Raw genomic sequence first — 20,632 nt, forward strand, 5'->3', positions numbered from 1 at the left:
TGAACCCTAGTCTGATTCCAGAGCCTGAATTCCTGCCCCAATTGATTGCAGCATTGCTTGTAACAATGAAAAACTGGAAACAACGGAATATTCATTAATAAAAAATTAGTTAATCAAATAATAGGTATCACTGTAAAGGGTTTCTACAGGATAAATTGTTATCCATAATATATTAGGTTGTTGGAAAAGCCATGATGCATTTTTGCATAGAAAAAAATGTCATCACTTTTTCAATAACCCAGTATTAGAGCCAAAGTGAATTTTAAAATATACACAAAAACCAGAACGTATACAGTATAATTCTCATTTTTTAGAAAGTATGTTTCTGTGGTAGACATAAAAAATTCTAAAAGAATATATGTGAAACTATTAACAATGGTTATCTGTGGGCAATGATAAAACAGGTAATTTTTGGTGCTTTTTATATTTATATGATAAGAATATATTAATAATAATCAGACAAATTCACTTTTTTTTTTAACAAAGCTGCTTTCTTATAACAAAATATTTCCATATTTACGCATCTTTGTGCATCTGGTTAATTCTATCTCAAACTCTTCTAATTCTTCCTCCAGTGGATTCTCTATACTCCTTCATCACCAGCACTACTCTATAAAGAAACAATCTGACTGTGTAACAATTTGTAAATTCAAGCTCTCTTTTTGTGCCAATAGGTAGCAATAGTTCTTAAGGTTTTTTTTTCTTTTCCCTGCTTCAAGCATGTATGAAATCAACCTAAATTTCAAAATTAATCTGAAAAAAAAATTTTAAAGAGGAGAATGGGAAGGGCTGTATGTTTTACAATATGTAAATTAATATATACACACACATACTATAAATTAAATATATATACACACACAAATTAATGTATACTATAATATATAAATTAATATATACACACATGCTGTAAAATATATATATACACATATATATACTGTACACACACATATACTATAAAAAATATATATACATATATACTTGGAAACCATATATTTCTTTAGATTGAGGGCTGAAAACCAGGACTCTACATTAAAAACATGTGGGGTACTTTTAAAATATTGTAGACCTAGGCCTCACCCCAAGATTCTGGCTTAGATCTACTTTTTAAAAAATCTCCCCCAGATGACTCTATGTGCAGATAGGGTTGAGAATCATTGCTCAAACCAAATCCACTGCAACAAAACAAAGTGGAAATCCCAGGGAATTTATTACACAGGAACTTCTGATGACTTGAGCTTTTAGTAACAGCAGCCATATCCTAAGAATTAGTCTTGAAGCTGTGTCTCTAGGGAGTTAGTGAGGGGCTTCAGGGACCTCACCCCAGGGAACTAAGGACCCAGATCTGGTAGGAGGTCAGCTGGTGTTCAGCCATAGTAAACAGGTGACAGAGAAAAACAGATGGCTCCCCTCCAGAGTGGAGCCTCAAAATGTAAACTCTTCTCTTCATTCAAGGCAACTTACAAGAGGAGAAGGAAAAGGAACAAGTGGCATATGCCCCAGAGGGCAGGGACACTGAGGATGGCAGGCCAGGGCAGGCCTGCGCTCAGATGCATACAGGAAAGTGGGGAGGTGGATGGGTGTAAAGGAGGAGCAGTAGCCCCTCCCATCAGGTCTGGCTTCTTCCCTCCATAGTTCATCCTTGATTCTCTGTCTCCTGTTTTCCATTCAGTCAGAATCATCCAATGGGAAAGGCCACCTACCTGTCACCTCAGCACTACCTGCACTTTTGGAAAAGTAAGTTTGTCTATTTTCCTCTTAATTTCAGGGATCTCCAAGGAAAATTTCCCCAACTTACTTTTTTCCCTCCTATCCTCATTCCCAAAATGTTATATAGAGCAAAGTAAGTTCTAGGGGAACAGAATGGGACTCTGAGACGCACAGAGATTTCTGGCTCAATTTGAAAAATTCTTGGCCCAGAAAGACGCTTTGACTGAGGCCCACTGCTCCCAACCTTCTGTGTAGAGGAGATCAAAGCTTCCTCTATTGGTTAGGGTTCTTTGGGCTATTGACATAAAAAAGCCCCAACTCAGGAACCAGCAGATGGCATAATGGTTATGTCACTGGACTCCCACAGAGTCAACTGCGGTTTGAGTTCCTGACCTGGGACCTTAAAACTCATGCCAGGTGCGTGTGTATGCATGCCCAAAATCTCAAGAGGAGAGTGGAGGGGAAGGGATTATGGTGTGGCCATCTCCTCGGGAGGTGATTTTTCACTTTCTGTCTGTCTCTGGGTCTCCAGCAAGCACATATGTCCTATAGAAAAAAATCTCTTTAAAAAAGAAAAGAAAGAAAGCCCCAACTCCACAGGGCTGAGACAGTAAGTGCAGAGGTAGGCTGCTCCAGGCATCACAGCGGAGCTCCAGCTCGACTTCTCTGCAACTTCCTGATTGGCCCCTCCTTAGGCTCATGGCAAATGGCTGCTAGTTCCAGGTGTTACATTTAGACAGGACAATATATAGAGGAAGCCAGGGAAGCCCAGAAGCCTTTCCCCAGTCTTCCCTCTTATCTGTTCACAGATTTGGAACATGGACTCTTGCTAAACTCATCACAGACTTTGGGAAGGGGGTTGTCATTATGGGCTGAAACTGTCCCCTGGAGTTGAGGAGGTGGTCAGCTTCCCATAAAGCAAAATGACCCTGTGAAGATTAAATTCCTGAACAAGACCATGTTGCTGTTAGGAAGTAGGAAGGAAGATGAGTATCAGATTGGCAACAATGTCTGCTACTCCGAGCTTTTCTAGGCATCTGTGCAATTTGCAGGTCTTTTCATCCTCAGCCAGAGTAAGACAAGCTGTTTCTATCTACTCAGAGGAGTTTATAGCTTACTTTTCACGTTCTTTCATTTGCTTGCTGGAAAACATCTGGATCACAGCTGCCACCTCTCAGAACTTTCCCCTGTGTCTTTCCTCACTTGATAGAATGTATACCGTAGTCTTTCTTCTTCCTTGCCTTGAGATACTTTAGTCTTTCATTTTCCATTGTTGTTGGAAGTTTTGTTTAACCTGGCAGGGAATGTGTATATTGGGCCCCTAGTCAGGACAGACACAGTCCCAGGCCCTCCCCCGACACCACCATTGCCTAGACTCCCCATTTTCCTTACCTCTCAGTATGTACAACCACCAGTTTATCCCTCATTGACTCATCCCATGTTAGACTTGAAGTTTGCCCAGGATTTCCTCCCTTTGCTACTGCATTCCCTGTTAGCTTACAGGTCCTGCATGTAATTGAGTATACCTGTCTGCCTTTCTGTCTGTCTGTATCTCTCTCTCTTTAATCACCCCAGGGAAATTGTGAAGGGGTAACAAATTAACAGCAATGTAGAAATAATCAAGGTTACAGAATTTTACCAAGTCCCTGGGGTAGCAACACCTAGTCCATGATGTCTGAATCTCTCCATAAATGGTAACTTCATGCTCTGAGTGAAGCTCACTAAAATTCTCTCTGCTGACCCTCTATTTGGGTGTAACAATTCCTACTCTAGATGTCTCCAACAAAGCCATATTCCCAACTCTAAGCCTATAGAGCCAGTCAAGTCAGAAGATGGATGTCCCCACTCTCCCCAACAACTAAGTGCTACAGAGTCTAAGTCTAAGTCCAACATTTTGGAGTAGGGCCTAGATTCTGTAGCACTTATGCTCAAGCTATCTTATTGCATCTGTCCAAGAAAGTGGGTACAAGAACATGAGCTACCCTTAGAGGAGAGGCTAAGGTATAAAACTGGAAACAAAAGGCAGCAGCCTCAGATCTGTAGTATCAGCAAGTGAGTACAATGGTGTCACCTTTCCCAAGGTTTAAAACCAGAAGAGAGGCTCAATCTGCAGCTCACTGTTATGGCTGACCAAGAGATCCTTGTTGCTCATTTCATAATAAACTGCTCTTCACTCAACAGGATCTAGGAATCTGTAGACTTAGAGACCACATAGATAGTGATACTTAGTCTTCAGATTAAAACAAAACAATGAAAAAGCAGCTCCACAACTAGGAAGAGTTGTACATTCACCATCATCTGTTCTTTCACTGCTTTGACTATTAGTTACCAAGAGCTAGACACAAAGAATGCACTCAGGGAGCTCATGGCTTAACAGGATAGACAGATGGGAAACAGCCTATTATGATAAATGAGATGAGTGATATCAAAAGGGAGTGTGGGTTGCTAAGGGAAATACACTCAAGAATGAGCACCTAGCCCAGTTTTAGTGTAGAGTAGGAAGAAGGAAGACTAAGAAAATGTTTCCCCTAGGAACCTATTTTTAAAGTGAAACCTAAAGATTATATAACTAACTAGGTTAACAACATTTCAGGTTCTGAAGCTAGAAAGTATGGAGTATTCAAAGGATGGTGATAATGATTATAGTTATTATTCAGCTTGCTTACTTTATGCAAATGCTCTATGAATTGGTTTACACTAAGAATCTCATTTCATCTTTACAATAATCTCATGAGGTAGTGGTTCTATTATTATCCCTGTATTATACAGTAGATGAAGAAACAAGCTCGGAGAAATGATCTATGCCTGAGGTTGCACAGCTAGTAGACAGCAGAGCTCATGGGACGAACAGAAAGAAATTTAGTGTGACTTAGAGAAAAGGATGGATTTTAGAGCTAATTTGAAAGAACCTAGCAACTGTCTGGGCTTGGAGTGGAGGGCAGAGTCGGGTGGGACATGATGGCAGAACCATTCACCAAAGGATCAGAAAGCTAAGGAGTAGATGTAGGGTTCTTTCCATGAAAAGGGTCCTTATACTGATGTACTGTAGAGCAATTTTAATTATACTCTCTAAAATAACTATTTTTTCTACACTTTTGAAGCAGCTAGAGTTAATTGCTTGAAGATGTCATGTGACATTAGATTTAAACATTAAGCAACTCCCCACTTTGCTGATAGTAGAGTTATGCCCCAATAAACTCGTAGTAGATGCCAGGAATCTGGCACTGAGTTGCAGGGAGGAAGGAAGATCTTTTAGCTTAGGACTCCTGGGCTGGGCTTGTCAGAGGGAGCCTCAGTGAGGTGACTTAGAAACATTGCTGAGCTGAAGAAGGTTAAGACATGTCCACTGGAAAAACTTCAGTCCCTTCCTTTATTTCCCTTCCCTCCCCTTCCCTTTCTTTGTCTTTCCTTCCTTTCTTTTCTTTCTTGACTTGATAACTTGAAAAGCACTTTGGGTACGTGTGCATATGTACTCAAAATCTTGACAGGATGGAGAAATAGAGAAAGGTTTGCAGTGTGACCACACCACATTGGAGGGTGTTTTTCCCCTCTCCATCTCTCTGTCCTCTCTCTGGTGAGCATATACATCTTCCAGTAATTAAAAAATAAACTGATAAAATATTATTTATAGACAGATAAATTAATAAGTTCATAGCTAGGGTTCCTCTGCCTCTGAAGTGTTAGAGTATATGTCAAGTTCTGCCTTGAAGGCACAAATCATTGCCTGGTAATTTATCAGCTTAGATTTTTAAATGGATTAGGTTTGGGAAGGCGCTCAAATTGCTGCCAAAATTTACAATAAACTACTAATAATCATAATAGGTATCTTATATGGGGTTCCACATTCCATAAAATTGACTTTGTCTATCTTATACCACCACCATATTATTATTATCCTTCTTTTACAGTTGGAGAAGCTGAAGTTGAGGAAGGTTAAGTAATTTGCATGTGTTGGAGCTGGGATTTGAACCCAGGTTTGCCTCAGATGAGTTCTTTTTCTCTATACTACACTCTTTAAAATTTCATATGTGTTTAACATTAAGGAACCTCTACAGTTGATAGCTGTAGATTTTTAAAAAATCCAAAGTCTAATACCAATATTTCATTTCTAAGATATAAATATGTTTAATAAAAGAATTACTTTCTCTGCCCTTGGCCGTAGCTATGTTTTTCTTCTCCTGCTCCAATCATTTGGACAAATAGGAAACTGCACATTAGGCAGAGGTCACATGAGAGGGAGTGGATAATGTAATTTGCAAAAGGAGAAATGTTATGAATAGCTGGTATTTTTAGAGTGTTATCTTTCTTATTCACAATGGGTTTTGGTTCCCAGCCTGATGAAATGTAAATTTTACAAGGTCTGAGGAAAACTAAGATGGGAAACTGATGCCAAGAATGAGGAGGAGATACAAGGCTCACTCATAAACCCTGCCTGAGAGGTCAGGGAGGGATGGCAGCTGTGATCTTTCAGAGGCCTGGCTGGAAGGTAGGGCTCACAGTTTTCTCTTGTTTGAGGGCTCCTCCATGACAACATTACTCCCTTGGGAATGCTGGACACCTAGGTGGACAGCAAGATTTATAAAGAAGCCATAGCTGTCATGACACTTCCTTTCAACTTGTGATTCCACACTTCAAGTGTGCTCTCAGCACTACCCAGCTGCCCCCCCACCCCATGATTTCTAGAGTTTGTTTTCTTGCTTCCCCATGTGACTCAAACCTTTTTTGGTCCCTCCACCTCTCACTCTTAGCAGATACCTTGCCTTCCACTTTAGAGAGTATTTTTAAGCTGTCAGTCAAATGAGAGCCTTCTCATCTTCCTACACCAGACCCCACCCCACTTTCTTCATCTTTTTCCCTTTGTTATAACCAAGGAGAGGTTTCTCTGCTTTTCTAAGGTCTGTTCCTACTTCCTTTTTCAAAGACTTTGTTCCTCTGGTCACCCCCTTCCTTTCATCCCTCTACTGGATCATTTCTATCTACATTTAAATGTGTTTTCATCCTTCACCCTTTTCTTCAACTATTCACTCCCTCCAAGACATTCCTCTACTCCCCTCACATTCAAGTCACTATGCCTCTGGTTTCCTCTATTACCTTCCATTCTTTATGAGTCCATTCCTATCAGTTTTGGGGTCTTATCATTACCTTAAGGCTCCTCTTGACCTCCGTCTTATCAAGTTTCAGTCACTTGGTTGTACTCAATTCCCTCAGACTCTCAGAGGTATGTGACACATAACTCTCCCTTCTCGACCTACCCTCCTCTCCTCCCTCTAAAGGTTCTACACTCTTCTGGTTTCCCCCCTTCATCTCTGGTTGCTACTTCTCAGTCTTCTCTGTAGGTCTCTTTTTTCCTATCAGAGCCAAGTTCAGAGGTACTCTGTAATGGGTCTTGGGTCCTCTTCTCATCTTTCTTAATGCTATCTCTCTTGGAAATCTTATCCAGTCCTCTGACTTTGAATATCATCTATATTCTACCAAATGATGCCAAATGAATAGCTTCAGCCTTCTCATTTGGTGTATTCAGTTGTCTACTTGACATCTCCACTTGGATATCTTATAGGAAATGCAAATTTATCTTGTCCAAAAGTTAACTCTGGACCCAGACAAGTAGCATGACAGTAACACAACATTCTCTGAAGTTGACTCCTGTGGAAAGGCTCCATGTTTATATTCAGACACCTCCCTGAAAATACCAGACATATGCATGCTTACTATCCAGGGCTGACTAAGGCTGGTGATGGATTGCAGCATGAAGACCCTGTTTGGGGGTCTCCTTCTCTCTCTCTCTCTCTCTCTCTCTCTCTCTGTCAAAAAATAGATCTATATCTATCTTCACCTTGCTCATGGAAGAAAGAAATAAACAAACTTGAAAGTTACCTCCTGCCACATTGCCTGTTTTCAATTGCTCTAACATCCCAGAGAGTGTATGTGTCTCAGAGTTTTCACATGTCCTCCCTGGCATGATCTTTCCTGTTACAAATAATGGCTGATTTTTCACCTTTCAGATCTGTGCTTCAATTTCAGTACTTCAGAGAGAACTTTTCTATTTTTTTTCTTTTTTAAGAAGTTTTTTATTCCATGAGTGAGACAGAGAGAAAGAGAGAGACAGAAACAGAAATACATCACTCCCAACTGGGTCTTAATACTATATTCCAGCAGCCTGGATCACAGGCACACACATGCCAGCACTCTCGGGTAATCTCTAGCTATGAACTGGTCACCTCACTGAGTGTCATGTCCTACCCCGTGCCACTGTTTGGCCCCAGAGAGGCCCTTCCTTTCTTCCTTCCTTCCTTCCTGCTTTCTTTTCTTCCTTCCTTCCTTTCTTTTTAATTGCCAGAAGGCGTGTATGCTCAGAGACAGAGAGAATGCACACCCCAGTGGGGTATGGTCATGCTGCAATCCCTTCTCCTTCACTTCTTCACCTTGTGAGGACTGGGGGCATACAGGGACACAAGCCCCAGCATGTTTTTTCAAGCCAGGGCTGGGATTCAGACTATAGTCAGTTATGCGGGATCCAGATCTTTTAATGACCAGGCTATGGGGCTGGCCCAAGAGACCTTTTTTAACCATTCACTCTAAAAATTCTCTTCCTCTTTTATGTTGCTGAAGAGTTTGTATCTTTCATGAATGTTACCACAGTTTGTAATTGATTACATTTTTCTCAAAATTTTAAAAATTTTCATAGAGTGGTTCACTTGCCAGAGAGACAGAGGGAAGAAGCACCCTGCCAATGGGTATGGCCATACCACAATTCCTAATTTTATTTATATATATTCTTTTGGGGGACTTTCTCTTCTGCTAAATTCCATGTTGGTAAAAACCATTCTTTTATTTTCTAATATGTCCTAGCATATTACAATGTGCTCATGACTTAAATTGATATTTGATACACATTTGAAGGAATGAGTGAAGATCAGAAAGCAAAAGGTAGATGACTGGGATAGAATGATCCTAAACACTTTGGTCTGCCTCCATCCTCCTTCAGTCAGTGCCGTGGGGCTCCCGACTGTTGTCTGCCCACTCCCAACACCTCCTGGAATAAGAATAAAGGTAGATTTGGGAGCATGAGGAAAATATTGCTGATGCAGCATTTAGTGGACTTGGGAGGATTCTTGAGCCTTCAGAAAATCTTGTCTTGGGGTAGAAAGACTGAAAACATCTGAAAGCCAATGAAAGAACCTGAGTTTCCTCAGTTCTAATTGGGAATCAGGTCAAAGACATGGTTTTGTTTCCAGAGGCTCAATCTCTCCCTGAAGTGATGCCCTGTACTTCCCTCTTCTTTTTAATTACTATGTAATTTATTTTATACATTCAGTCACTGTATATCACTACATCTTATAAAATGAATTTACCCTCTTCTTACTAGTGGAAAGACAAATGGGGATCCAGATTGTGAAGTCTCTGCTCCCCTCCCAACTCCGAGCAACCTGGAGGAAGGTAGTCAGGAGGCTAAGGCCAGGATGGAGGAAGAAGCTTACAACAAGGGGTGAGTCAAACTCCAGTTGCCCTAAGGGCACCTGGCTGGTCTCATAAGGTACCTTCCGTCAGGCCTTTCCAGTTTCTTGGAGGCTTTAGGGAAATAACCAGTGACCGCAGGAACTCCTTGCCTAAGGGACTATGTAGGAAAGAGTAAGACTGTTCCAGAGGAAGGTCAGGAGGAAGCAGGATGAGAGGGTGTGGCTAGATAATAACTAGACTGCCCAGAATGATCTGGAAGTCAGGGGCTCTGAGTGGGTTCCTCTGGGTGGTGCCTGAGGCTTCTTGACATGTGCTCAAAGCATTCCTATTGCTGCCAATGATGCCCAGGAGCAGCTGTGACTCTGCTTCCTATAACTGCCCTGATCATCCCTCCTTCCTGAAAACTCCCCACTCCCATTGCTCCCTTTCATAATTGAGCTTCAGTAGCACTTTTGGCCAGTCATCTGTCACTAAAGAAACAGAGCATTTAAAAAGGCTCAAGGTAGAGAATTAATTCCAACCAGGCCTTGCACCATGAGCTTCTCCTGTCCTTGCAGCTCATCAGAGGCCACCTTTTCACTGAGAAGAGCCTGTGGGCTTCTGTGTGGCAATTACATAAGAGTGGTAGAGTTGCCCCAGCCAATTAATACATGTTCAGCACTCAGGCATCAGACAAGTAAACACAAATCAAGTTCTGGGTAAGGAAACTAGAGGTTTTCTCCTGGAAAACCTGTCTTTTCACCCACAGCTTTCCTCTATCCTCACCATGGCTTTGTAAATATTGACTAAGGCACTTAGTAGGTCAAGCTATATGCCTGGCACGTCTGAAAATCATTCCAATGCCTCACTTCGTGAGATGGGCATCACCCTCTGTTTTACAGGTGAGAAACTTTTGGTCTGAAGTTACACAGAGAGCAAATGTAATCTTATCCTTACAGAATGTTTCATAGGATAAGAACCCAGTCAGGAGACCCTGTGCCCACATTTCCCTGCCCCCCCCATCAGTTTTGTGACATTTTCACATAAACAGGAAGGATGACTGAGGAATGAGGGGAAATTGTACTGACACAAGCCACCTCAGGATTCAGTGGAGCTTCCCAGCTTTTTCCTGTTGTGTGGAACCAGAGGAAGTGTGTAATGATTGGAGGTGCTTGAATCCCCTCCCTGAGGAACTCAGGAAAGGGTGCTCTACTCAGGCTGTTCCTGAATCAGTGTTTCTTTTTTGTCCTCCAGATACCAGGAAGGTCTAAAGAAGACCAAAGAGCTTCAAGATCTAAAGGAGGAAGAAGAAGAACAGAAGAATGAGAGTCCCGAGGAAACTGAAGAGGTAGAAGAAATTGAGGAAGAGAACCAGAGAAGCAGGTGGGAAGCCTGTTTCTCAAGCCCTGGTTGAAATGGGACCCAAGCCACTTAATTATTTAATTACATAAAATCTCTGGAGATGTCAGTCTAGGACAGCAGTGGGTATGGTCCAAGTGAGTGGCCACAGAAACCAAGAGGGTACCCATAGTGTGGAGGAGGTAGAGGGAATCCCAAAGAACTATTAGTTGTAAATAGACATTAGCAAGAGCTAAAGGTCAGAGGAGATCATGGGCAGGGCAAGCAGTGATCAAGAGCCCTCAGGAACTGGGATCCTGGCTGGAGTCCCTTCTAGCCCAGCCATAGTAGTTTACTTCCAGACCATCCCCCATGAAACAGCCAAGACCAAGGGAGTTGGCCTGAAGCCCTAGAGAGGATTTCTCACAAGGAGAAGACAGAGAACACATTGGGGTCAAGGGGAAAACTCAGCTGGCTGGCAAAGGTGAGGCTCCATAGGTCCTTTCCATGCTGACCAAACTAGATTGGTCATTTTCAAGTATCTTCACTTTGGGGTGGAAATACTTGTGTTTTTTTTTTTTTTCCTTGAGAACTATTTTCTATTTTAAGTATATTTTCCTCTAAGTTAAGGGAGAAATATATAACATGTAGGTAAAGAGAGTTTAAATCCTGCATTTGTCCTACTTGTGCTACTAGTTGGCTTTAGGGCTGCAGAATAGCAGAAATAGACTCATCTAGATCCAAGGCACTCCATGCAACAAGGGAATGAAATCTGAATCACAGCAGGCTAGAATTATCCCACAGAAGTACATGCTTAGGGACAGCATCGGCTGATGGCTACAGGAGTGGTATTCTGCCCTGTGTCCTGGGTTTTCAGGACAGCCCCAATTTTATATATTCTGTCCTATTGTCTCTATTCATACTTTCTAACCACAAGTCTTAAATTTTGATATTTATAAAAGTAGTTTATAAATTGAAACACTTCACCAGTATCTTTTTTAGTCCCCTGGGCTATCCTGGAGTCCAGGGGATCACCAGACAGATGATTAATTATCTTATCCGTTATTGAATTCAGGACAGGATATATGTCTGTGCTCATTGCTGGCAAACGCTGGAAATCACATACATGTAAAAAGTAAGATAGTACAGTGAAGATTAGGGCAAGATGGAGGTGCTTCAAAGCACATAGGAGCCCATAGTAGAACCCAGTTGTTAGTGGAAGATTCAACCAGAGTGACATACATATCTCAGCCTACATGGGTTAATAATAACCCCATTATTCCAAGGAAGCACCTTATAGGAGAGCTGGGGGACATATTCACCACTGAAAACAAACCTGTGCTAAGACAGACTTCCTCTCCTAATGAAAGAACAACCTCTACTCCATACAACAAATCTTCTCTCTTTAGGTCTCACCTCCCTCTTACGGGTCCTCTGTCTTTATTTTTAGGCCACCATACTGCTTTCCTCCCCTTTAATGAAGCTAAGCTTAAGCTTGGACAAAAGCTCTTCCTTTGCTTCCTTGAATACAGCTAAGACAGGCTGGAACTTCTAATACCCAAACACTGAGAAAGAACAAAAGAGAAATAAACAGACAGAGTACATGGAATATAAACAGCCTGGTTTATAAAGCATAGGGCTGTAAGCCTTATCTAGCTCATTTGATCTCAGGCTATTTGCAGCTCTCTCCCATTTCTTGAAACCCTGGAAGCAGTGAGTCTATGCCTGGTTTTTTTTCTCTCCCACTCCTCGTCATGAACACATGGCAATGGCCACCCTTAGCATCCATCATATAAGGAAGTCCTGTTGGCCCTGCAGATCCTGAGAGGCCCTGTTCTCTCTCTCTCCCAACCTTTGCTCCCTCTCGGATTTACTTTTTGGTTTTGGAAACATAGCCTGTACCTCTGGTGATGGATACCAGACCCAAGCGTAGCCTTCAGAAGGGGCCCCATCCTTCAGTACAGAGAGGTAGCATCACCTTTTCAGGCCCAGTGTGACTTTATCTTCTCCAGAAGGACTGACATTCTCTCCTATAAACTGCTCATTCACAGCCAGGGGGTTCCTTCCTCCCTGTGACCCAAGTTGGACTATACCTGAAATCTGACTTTTTTGAGGCCAATCGTTCTCCACCCTGAGTTCCTTAGACACACAGTTCCCTGAAGACACCTGCACTCCAACATGATGTCCCCATGACTTTTTGTCACCTCCCTAGTAAGCAAGGTTTGAAGTTATTTGAAAGTTTTATATCCTACTTAGTGTTTTGAAAACACTGGGCTAAGCCCAACAGCTGACCTGTTATTTAAAAGAGTCAACATCAAATGCTAAAGGTTTGTTGTTGTTGTTGTTTGAGTTTCTTCTCCGTTATATGTAAAAATGTAATGTTATAAATATTGCTCTCTATAGGGTCCACTTAAATAAACTTGGCGAGAATTCCTGCAGTGTCTTAGCCATACTGGAACAGACGATGCAGTTTTCAGACATTACATTTCAACATGTAATATGTTGAAGAAATGAGACTCTAAGGTGCAATGTAAAACTCTTCATCCCCTCCACCTGTTCAAGCCTGCTTTGTGAGATTATGATGATATTTAGGCAGATTCTCTTACTTTCCCAACAACTCTCAGAAAAGAGTTTACTTATAACAAACAGAAATTGTCTTCCAAAGGAATTCTATGTCTACTCTATTTCTGACCTCTTTTATAGGCTAGAAATGGGTGACCATCTAAGGGTCACGAAGCCAGATCTTCACCTCCTCCTTCGCAGTTTTCACTTCAGGAAGTGGTGAGAGTGGGATTCTCCCTACTCTAGTGCTTGTTTTGGAGTATGAATATATAGCCCAAAAGACACCATTATAGCCTACAATATTACCTAAAGAATCTAAATAGAGCTGAACGAAAACAAACTTCCAAGTTCTTCCTTCCCACAGTTGTTAAATAGCCAGCCATTTTCACATCTGCTAATGTGCTCACTTGACTTAATTGTGCCTAAATGACCTGACAGGATTTCCACAAGGAAAAGAAACCAGTCAGTCTCATTGTGTCCTTAACACCCAAGGCAGACACTGCTGAGTACCTGGTTCCTTTTTTAAGGAAGATTTTTGGTGATTCTCTCTCTCTCTTTTTTTTTTTCCCAACGCCCGCCCCAAATCTGACTTTATTTATTTTTTATTTTTTAAATTTATTTTTATACATGCAACCACTGTATATAATTACAACTTATAAAATGAATTTTCCCAGTGTAAATACACTGTACATTAGTCCAGTTAAAGATATTATCCTATACATTATCAATCCACTATTATCCCGAAGTTCATTAGAGCTCTATTTCTTAGCAAATGGCCTGGGTATTTTAGTGTCTGTGTGAGCTTCAAGACCTTCAAAAAGCCCTTCTGTCACTTTCCCCACCTCTTTGATTTGGTTATCCTTGGTACTCTCATTTTTATTGTTGTCCTTATTTAAGAAAAAAAAAAAAAGAATAACAGGAGGAAATTCTAGCAGAGCTTTTTCAGAGAGCTCTAGAATAGACTCCTTAACGTGAGCTGTCTGACTAAATGTCTATTCACTAAGCCACAAAGAAAGGACAAATTGAAAGCCTTTGGGAAGGGGAAAAGAGGAAAATAAGGCGAACATGGAAGGGGAGAGAGACAAAGGGTGTCTTTGTATTACTAAACAAAAATACCACAAATTTTGTGATTTATAAAGAAGAAAGTTTTATTGGGCTCGTGTTTCTGGTGGCTACAAAGTCTAAAGACCTAGGGCCAGCATCTTGTCCTGTGTCATAACCTGGCCGACAGAAACAGGAAGACCAGGCACATGTAAAGAGAGACCTGCAGGCAGCCTCTTACTCTTATAACAACCTGTTCTTGCAGAAACTAACCCCTTTCCATGAGAGAACTCATTCCATCTTAGAAAAAAGCATTAATCTATTCATGAGGGTGGTGCCCCCATAATCCAGTTACATTGGGGGCCCAATTCCAATATGCAAGTTTTGGGGGGACAAACCATTTTCAAACCACAGCAAAAAAAAAAGGTGATAGAAAGAGTGAGGGAAGGAAAGGAGGAGGAGGTGGAAGAAATTAGAGAATGAGTATAAATAAGGTTGAGAAACATCTCTAATAAACTACCCAAGGTTGCTAGAGGCTAATCATCTTCTGATTGTCTTTGGGGTGGTTTGAAGTGAGCTGTTGAGGTTGATCTGATCCTTGTCATTTATCCCTGACCATCAAGTTTCTTCTGAGAGTTTAGCACAGTCCTTCTACTCTCAACACAGATGTCGAAGTGAGAACAATGAATGTGCTTTGAGGGCTGAGGCAGGAGCAGATAAAAACTTGGAATTGATCACTAAGACAGCTCAAAAAGATGCTGTAGGAATACACAGGATACAGAGGAATACAGATCAGCCCACCCTGTACCCTGAGTCTTGCAAAAGGGCAGGTATTAGTCATAATTCCATAAATATATGAGGACATGTATGAGTAAATGGATGATTAAATGAGTAAGTAGAGCCTTCTAGGACAATGGCTCCCAACATCAAGGCTATGGATTGGCAGTATCCAAGTCACCTGAGGAACTTTAACTATAGCTTCCTAGATCATAACTTTGGAGATTCATGCAGTAGGACTAGGGCAGTCTGACTAATTGCTGCCAAGTGATTATATGCACAGCTGAGATTGAGAACCATTTCTCTGGACAGCACGGACAGTATCTGCAGAGGGTAAAGGATGGGTCTGTGTATCATATAGTGCCCAGTATATTAAACTCTTCACCTATTTTCTCATTGACAGCAAACTTGAAGAATTGGTCCATTTCTTACACGTCATGTATCCCAAGCTGTGTCAGCACTGGAGAGTGATCTGGGTAATGGCTGCTATGATGCTGGTCTTGACTGTTGTTCTTGGGCTCTACAACTCCTATAACTCTTGTGTGGAGCAGGCCGAGGAGCCCCTTGGAAGATCCACTTGCTCAGAAGCCCAGAGGGACTCCTGGTGGAGCTCAGGACTCCAGCATGAGCAGCCCACAGAGTAATAGGAAACTTGATGCCTAGCTGGAGCCCTACTCCAGTATGCTCAGCCTACCATCCTTTTCCTAAGTACAGTGTGTTAGGGCAAGGTGGGGACATGCTGTCACCTGTCCCATCAGGGAATGAAGAAGGGTTCCTTTCACACTTAGCATCTTTGTGGAAGCCATTCCTACACAGCAAGTGATGTTCTTGGAGGATCAACAAAACTGCTCTGGGAAAGAATCTGGTGGACAAAGAAGTCACCTTCATTAAGGAACTCTAACTAAAGGGAAGGTCTCCTGCCCCTAGCTTAGGTGGCTGGAGAGAACTAAAATGCCTTCACTGGGGGCACTCTTCCCTTTTTTCTCTCTGCAATCAGTCATCAGGAAGAATTGTACTTAATGGCTAATACTGACCCTAAGGATCAGACCTGGAATTTGGAGTTGCAACATGAATATCTTCCCATTTCCCATCTCATTTTTAATAACTATCCTTCAGCCTCCCCTTCTCCCTTTAGAATCAAAATTTCTTTTTACAAAAGTGGCAAAGGTTTTCAGAAAGATGTATAGGCTGAATTTAGCCCAGTGCTTGAAATGAAATGGGAAGATGTGAACTATTATGTATGTATCTGTACACACAACCTACACACACACACACACAACAGGCATGTGCACAAAGCCAACAACCTTCCAAAAGTGTGCTCTCAGTGTGTCCTCTGGGTAATTTAAGATGCACCTTAAGCTAACCCACAGGTTTTCACTAGGTGTGGGATAGTCACCTGTTTAGAAAGATCCCCACATGGATTGAAGATGTTTGAAAAACACTGAAAACTCATGGCTTCAATGGCAAACTTGCTGGTCTCAATTTCAAATGCCAGTTCTAAGCTGCTGTACAGCACAATCTATTCCCTACTCTCTCTTTTTGAAGCACTTAACCCAGCTCTTGGGTGAATGATGAGAAATGGTGTGCTTTTGGTGTTGTGCTCTCTGCGCATGTGCCCACATGCAAGAGCATGATTGCACATTAGTTCCTCAGTTCAAGTGGGTTGGAAATCCCAGTGAATGTTTCAGAGCATTCTCGATTGTTTAGCATAAAATTTAAGCAGCATATCCTATCTCCAAATGACTTTTCTCTGTACCATTATAGTACTGTCTTCATTCAGCCCTCATCAGTTTTCATGTGGGTTTTTTTTTCCCCATTTGTTTTTGTTTTGTTATTGACATTGTTAGCTTTGCTGCTAACACTCATATAGAATTTACTGTGAGCCAAGCACTGTTCTCAGTATTGTATAGGTTGTAATTCACTTAGTTCTCAAGGAAAAAGAAAAAATGATAAGGCATGAGTTGTACTCTTCCCATGTCTTGATAAGGAAACTGAAACACAAAAAAGACAAGTAACTTGCCAAAGACACCTGGCTTATAAATCATGGAGCCAGCACTCAGACCTAAGTGGTCTTGCTCCAGGGGCTGCGCTCTCATCCCCAATACCACATCGCTTCTTCTAATGGGCCCCTAACGGAATGCCTTCCATTCCAGTCTCACTCCCCCAAGTTACCCTTCAGCTATGCCAAACCATCTCTGTTCTCAAACTAAAGGGTTTCCCTCACAGCTATGAAACTCTACTAGCTAATTTTCTTCTGCCATTTTTTCTCTCTTTTTCTGGTCACTCTTCAGGACGAAGTGCAAAAATTACCCCCCCCCCCCATACACATAAGCTTTGACGACCTCTCTGCCATATCTACCACCATACCCAACATAATAACGCATGCCCTTCTCTGTGTTTTATTGCACTTCTAAAATATTTTCAACATTGACCCTGACCTATAGCATATTACAATAATTTATTTATAGATCTGTCTGCCCCACATTTTCCCTCAAAGACAAGAACAATGTCTTACCAACTCTTGGATAAGAGCCGAGGATGCTGGCTAATGCTTGGGAGGATGTCATTAAACATTGGTCCAAAGAACAAGTAAACATTTAAGGTGCTGGAGAGCACTCTGGGGGCAGCAGACGTTTTCATGCTTTCAAGTACCAGCACCAGCACTTCTCAAGGAGGAAAGTAACACCTTTCTTAACCACACCTTATTATAGTATTTCTCTATCTACTCTGAGAGAGCAGGCATGAGACTAGACTAGCAACACCATTTCCAAACTCAGGAATGAGACTAGACTAGCAACACCATTTCCAAACTCAAGGACTGGGTTCAATGCAATTGCCCTCTGTGGAGAGAATCTTCTAGACCAGATTCCATTTTAAAACAGCTTACATATTGAAGGGGCATCTTTGACAGTGGCTATCAAATGGCCATGAGAGAAGCCCATGCCAGGGTTGACCAAGGATGTGCCATTAAGGTAAAGAGGTGCAGGGCAGGGCAGAGGGGCTTTGGGGACACAGGAAGATGGTTACCTGGCCTTTTCCAGGGAACCAGACACAACTGAATGAGCTTTGGGTACATGAGGCCCTCAGAACTGAAAACAGGATATGAATGGAGCCCCAGATGAGCAGCTGTGGAGCAGGACTCTAGGTAGGCCATGTCTGATCTCAGACTCCCTTACAGAAGGGCCCTGCTGGGTGGGCCTGTTGTTCACTTAGCCCTGAGATTCCACCATTGTTCTTGGGTGAGAAAAAGACTAAGAGAGCAGGTACAGTGAGCTTCCTAGCCTCCAGCTATTCCACAGACAAGCCATAAGAATATTTTCAGACCCGAGCCCTGGCCCATACTGTGAGAGGACATCGAAGGGTTTGTGGAAAAATAGAATTGAAGTATGAGTTTATTATGGTGTCAATAAATAAATAAATAAATAAATAAATAAATTTCCATACATAGTTTTTTTCATAATACACATTTTTCATGAATTTTTTTGAAGACCCCCCTCATACTCTATTTTGGGTAAGGGAGATAGAGGAAAAAGATACATCCAGAAGGGACTGTAAAAGTGGCCACACTTAAAAGGGCATGGCTGAAAAAGATACTTGTCAGTCTATCTTTCTGAAAAACAAAGATAAATTTGAAGTGGTTGGAGCCACTGCCAAAGCAGTAGTGAAGTAGAGAGAAATAGGCCCTGTATTTCCAACATTGACATTGATCTGAAATAAAAAGGGCTTCTAAAAATCTTCCAAATCGATCCTCCCAACCCTCCTGACATTTCTGTTTGACCTAGGACTGACTACCTACCACTAGGTTGGGTCACCAACCTAATGGCAGTGAGGTGTTGTATATGCTATTGTTGATGTCTCCTCCTAAAAGAGTCTTCACTTTCTGGCTACCCAAAGCCATGTATATGGCTCCCCATGTACAACGTGGTGGAGTAAATGGAGAAGGAGAGGCTGGATTTGTGTGTCACCGGCTGTCAGTTTCTAATGTTGTTAAGCCTCACACAGGTGTGCTAGCATTGAACTGTAGAGTGTCACATACCTGAATTTGAAAATAAAAGCACATTTCCAAACCTTTGGCAGTAGTCAAATGCCTCCTCATTCTGTAGTGCTAAGCCACAATGCTCCAACTGTTAAGATACCCTTTGAATATGAGTGCCTCCCAGAACCAAGTCACAGGTGCCCAAACCTTGACCATTGTCTACAGGCTGGATCAGTTCCTTTGCTTCTGTCCCTAACCCTCAATCCTGATCCTCATTTTCTGTCCTTTCCTGGCCTATGAATCATTTTGCTGTGATTAAGACTACTGAATTTTCACTAACTTGATTTCCTCAGCCTGACAACATTTTCTGGTCTTTCTTTTTAATTGCATGTGCTCACCAGAGAGAGACAGAGAAAAAAGGAGAGAGAGAGAGAGAAACTCCCTCCATGGGGCATAGTCACATCACAATTCTTATTTCTCCATCCTGTCAGGATTGGGGGCATATACCTGATATTTTTCAAGCCACCAGGACCAAGATCCAAACCACCATGTGAGGTTTGACTCCCTTAACCAGTAGGCTACAGAGCCAGACTGCTTTTTTGTTGTTGTTGAAGCTTGATGCACAGGAATGTGGATCCAGTTCCTTGAAAACAAACTCATCTACACAAGATTTTACACATCCTTTACTCTTCTCTCTGCCTATCCAAATCAGAGGATTCTGAGAAGACAGAACCGCCAAATAGATTTGGGTCTTTGGGCACTCAGAACATCAAACTGTGATAGGAGAAAGAAATAAAAATGTTAGTGTATAGAGCCACTGAGGCTCAGGCATATTTTTTATAGCAGCTAGCCTACCCTAATGCATATACTTGAACCAGAAATGGGATGCTTCAATAACAAAATTCCAAAATGTGAGAGGTCATAGTTGAGCCTATCCAGACTTCTGAACTATAGAAACCATGAGATAATAAATGGGTGTTGTTTTCACTCATAAAGTTAGTGGTAATTTGCTATACAGCAATAATAATAAGAAGATATAGTGGCATTCTTTGATATTCCAGAACTCTTATGGCCAGTTGATTGCCCTAACTCCCATTCTTCATTACATCTTTTTATTGAGATCATTCAGATCCTGTTACATTTGGGAATAGTATTTATAAACTTTGTTAATTCATATCACCAGGCTACAAAGTCCCACAGCTTAACCTGATAGGGAAGACTGATCATCTAAGTCAGAGATCATAGACTTTCAGCTGGAAGGGACCATGGAGCATCTCCCCACCTTCCTTGAGAACTGTATTCCACAGAGAGGAACAGTGGTCAGAAGAGTAAGCTGTGGCAGAGACTACTGTGTGTTCACCAAATCGATTTTCCTTTTATTCCTGGGCACACAGCTAGATTAGGACTTCTTTGCAATTAGGTGGGAACATGTGAAAGAATTCTGGCCAACAGAATACTGGTAAAAAATGATACACCTATTTCCCAGGCCCTGCCCTGAAAGTACTCTCCAGCACAATCCTCTACAGTTTCTTCCCTCAGTTACTGTTTCAGTGTGAAGATCATGGCAGAACTTGGAAGTACTGATGAGAGCAAAGCAACACAGACTGATGAAAGGCACTCCAGTCTCTGAATAACTGTGTGTGGCAGAATCCCCACAACCATGCTCACTCCCATCATTACCATCATCACTGCCACCACCTATCAGCTATTGGTTGTAACGTGAGAGAAATAAACTTAACTTGTGAAGCCATTGGCGTTGTTATAGCAGTTAGACGCTCTATTACATTTCCCTAC

At 41.8% G+C, this 20,632-nt stretch overlaps 1 protein-coding gene across 9 annotated transcripts in view; it reads left to right on the top strand.

Moving 5' to 3' along the window:
• Positions 1 to 17,451, top strand: part of IRAG1 (inositol 1,4,5-triphosphate receptor associated 1) — a 186,027-nt gene extending 168,576 nt beyond the window's left edge. For all 9 annotated transcript variants that reach the window (XM_006167435.3, XM_027767850.1, XM_006167441.3 and 6 more), the window contains 4 exons: positions 1,670 to 1,734; positions 9,074 to 9,193; positions 10,399 to 10,527; positions 15,266 to 17,451. In XM_006167435.3, the coding sequence (XP_006167497.1) occupies positions 1,670 to 1,734; positions 9,074 to 9,193; positions 10,399 to 10,527; positions 15,266 to 15,506 (555 nt within the window). In that variant the 3' untranslated portion in view covers positions 15,507 to 17,451. The remainder of the gene's footprint in view (positions 1 to 1,669; positions 1,735 to 9,073; positions 9,194 to 10,398; positions 10,528 to 15,265) is intronic.
• The last annotated feature ends 3,181 nt before the right edge of the window (positions 17,452 to 20,632 follow it).

Source organism: Tupaia chinensis, unplaced genomic scaffold (genome assembly GCF_000334495.1).
Source record: "Tupaia chinensis unplaced genomic scaffold, TupChi_1.0 Scaffold144767_1, whole genome shotgun sequence".
NCBI lineage: Eukaryota > Metazoa > Chordata > Mammalia > Scandentia > Tupaiidae > Tupaia > Tupaia belangeri.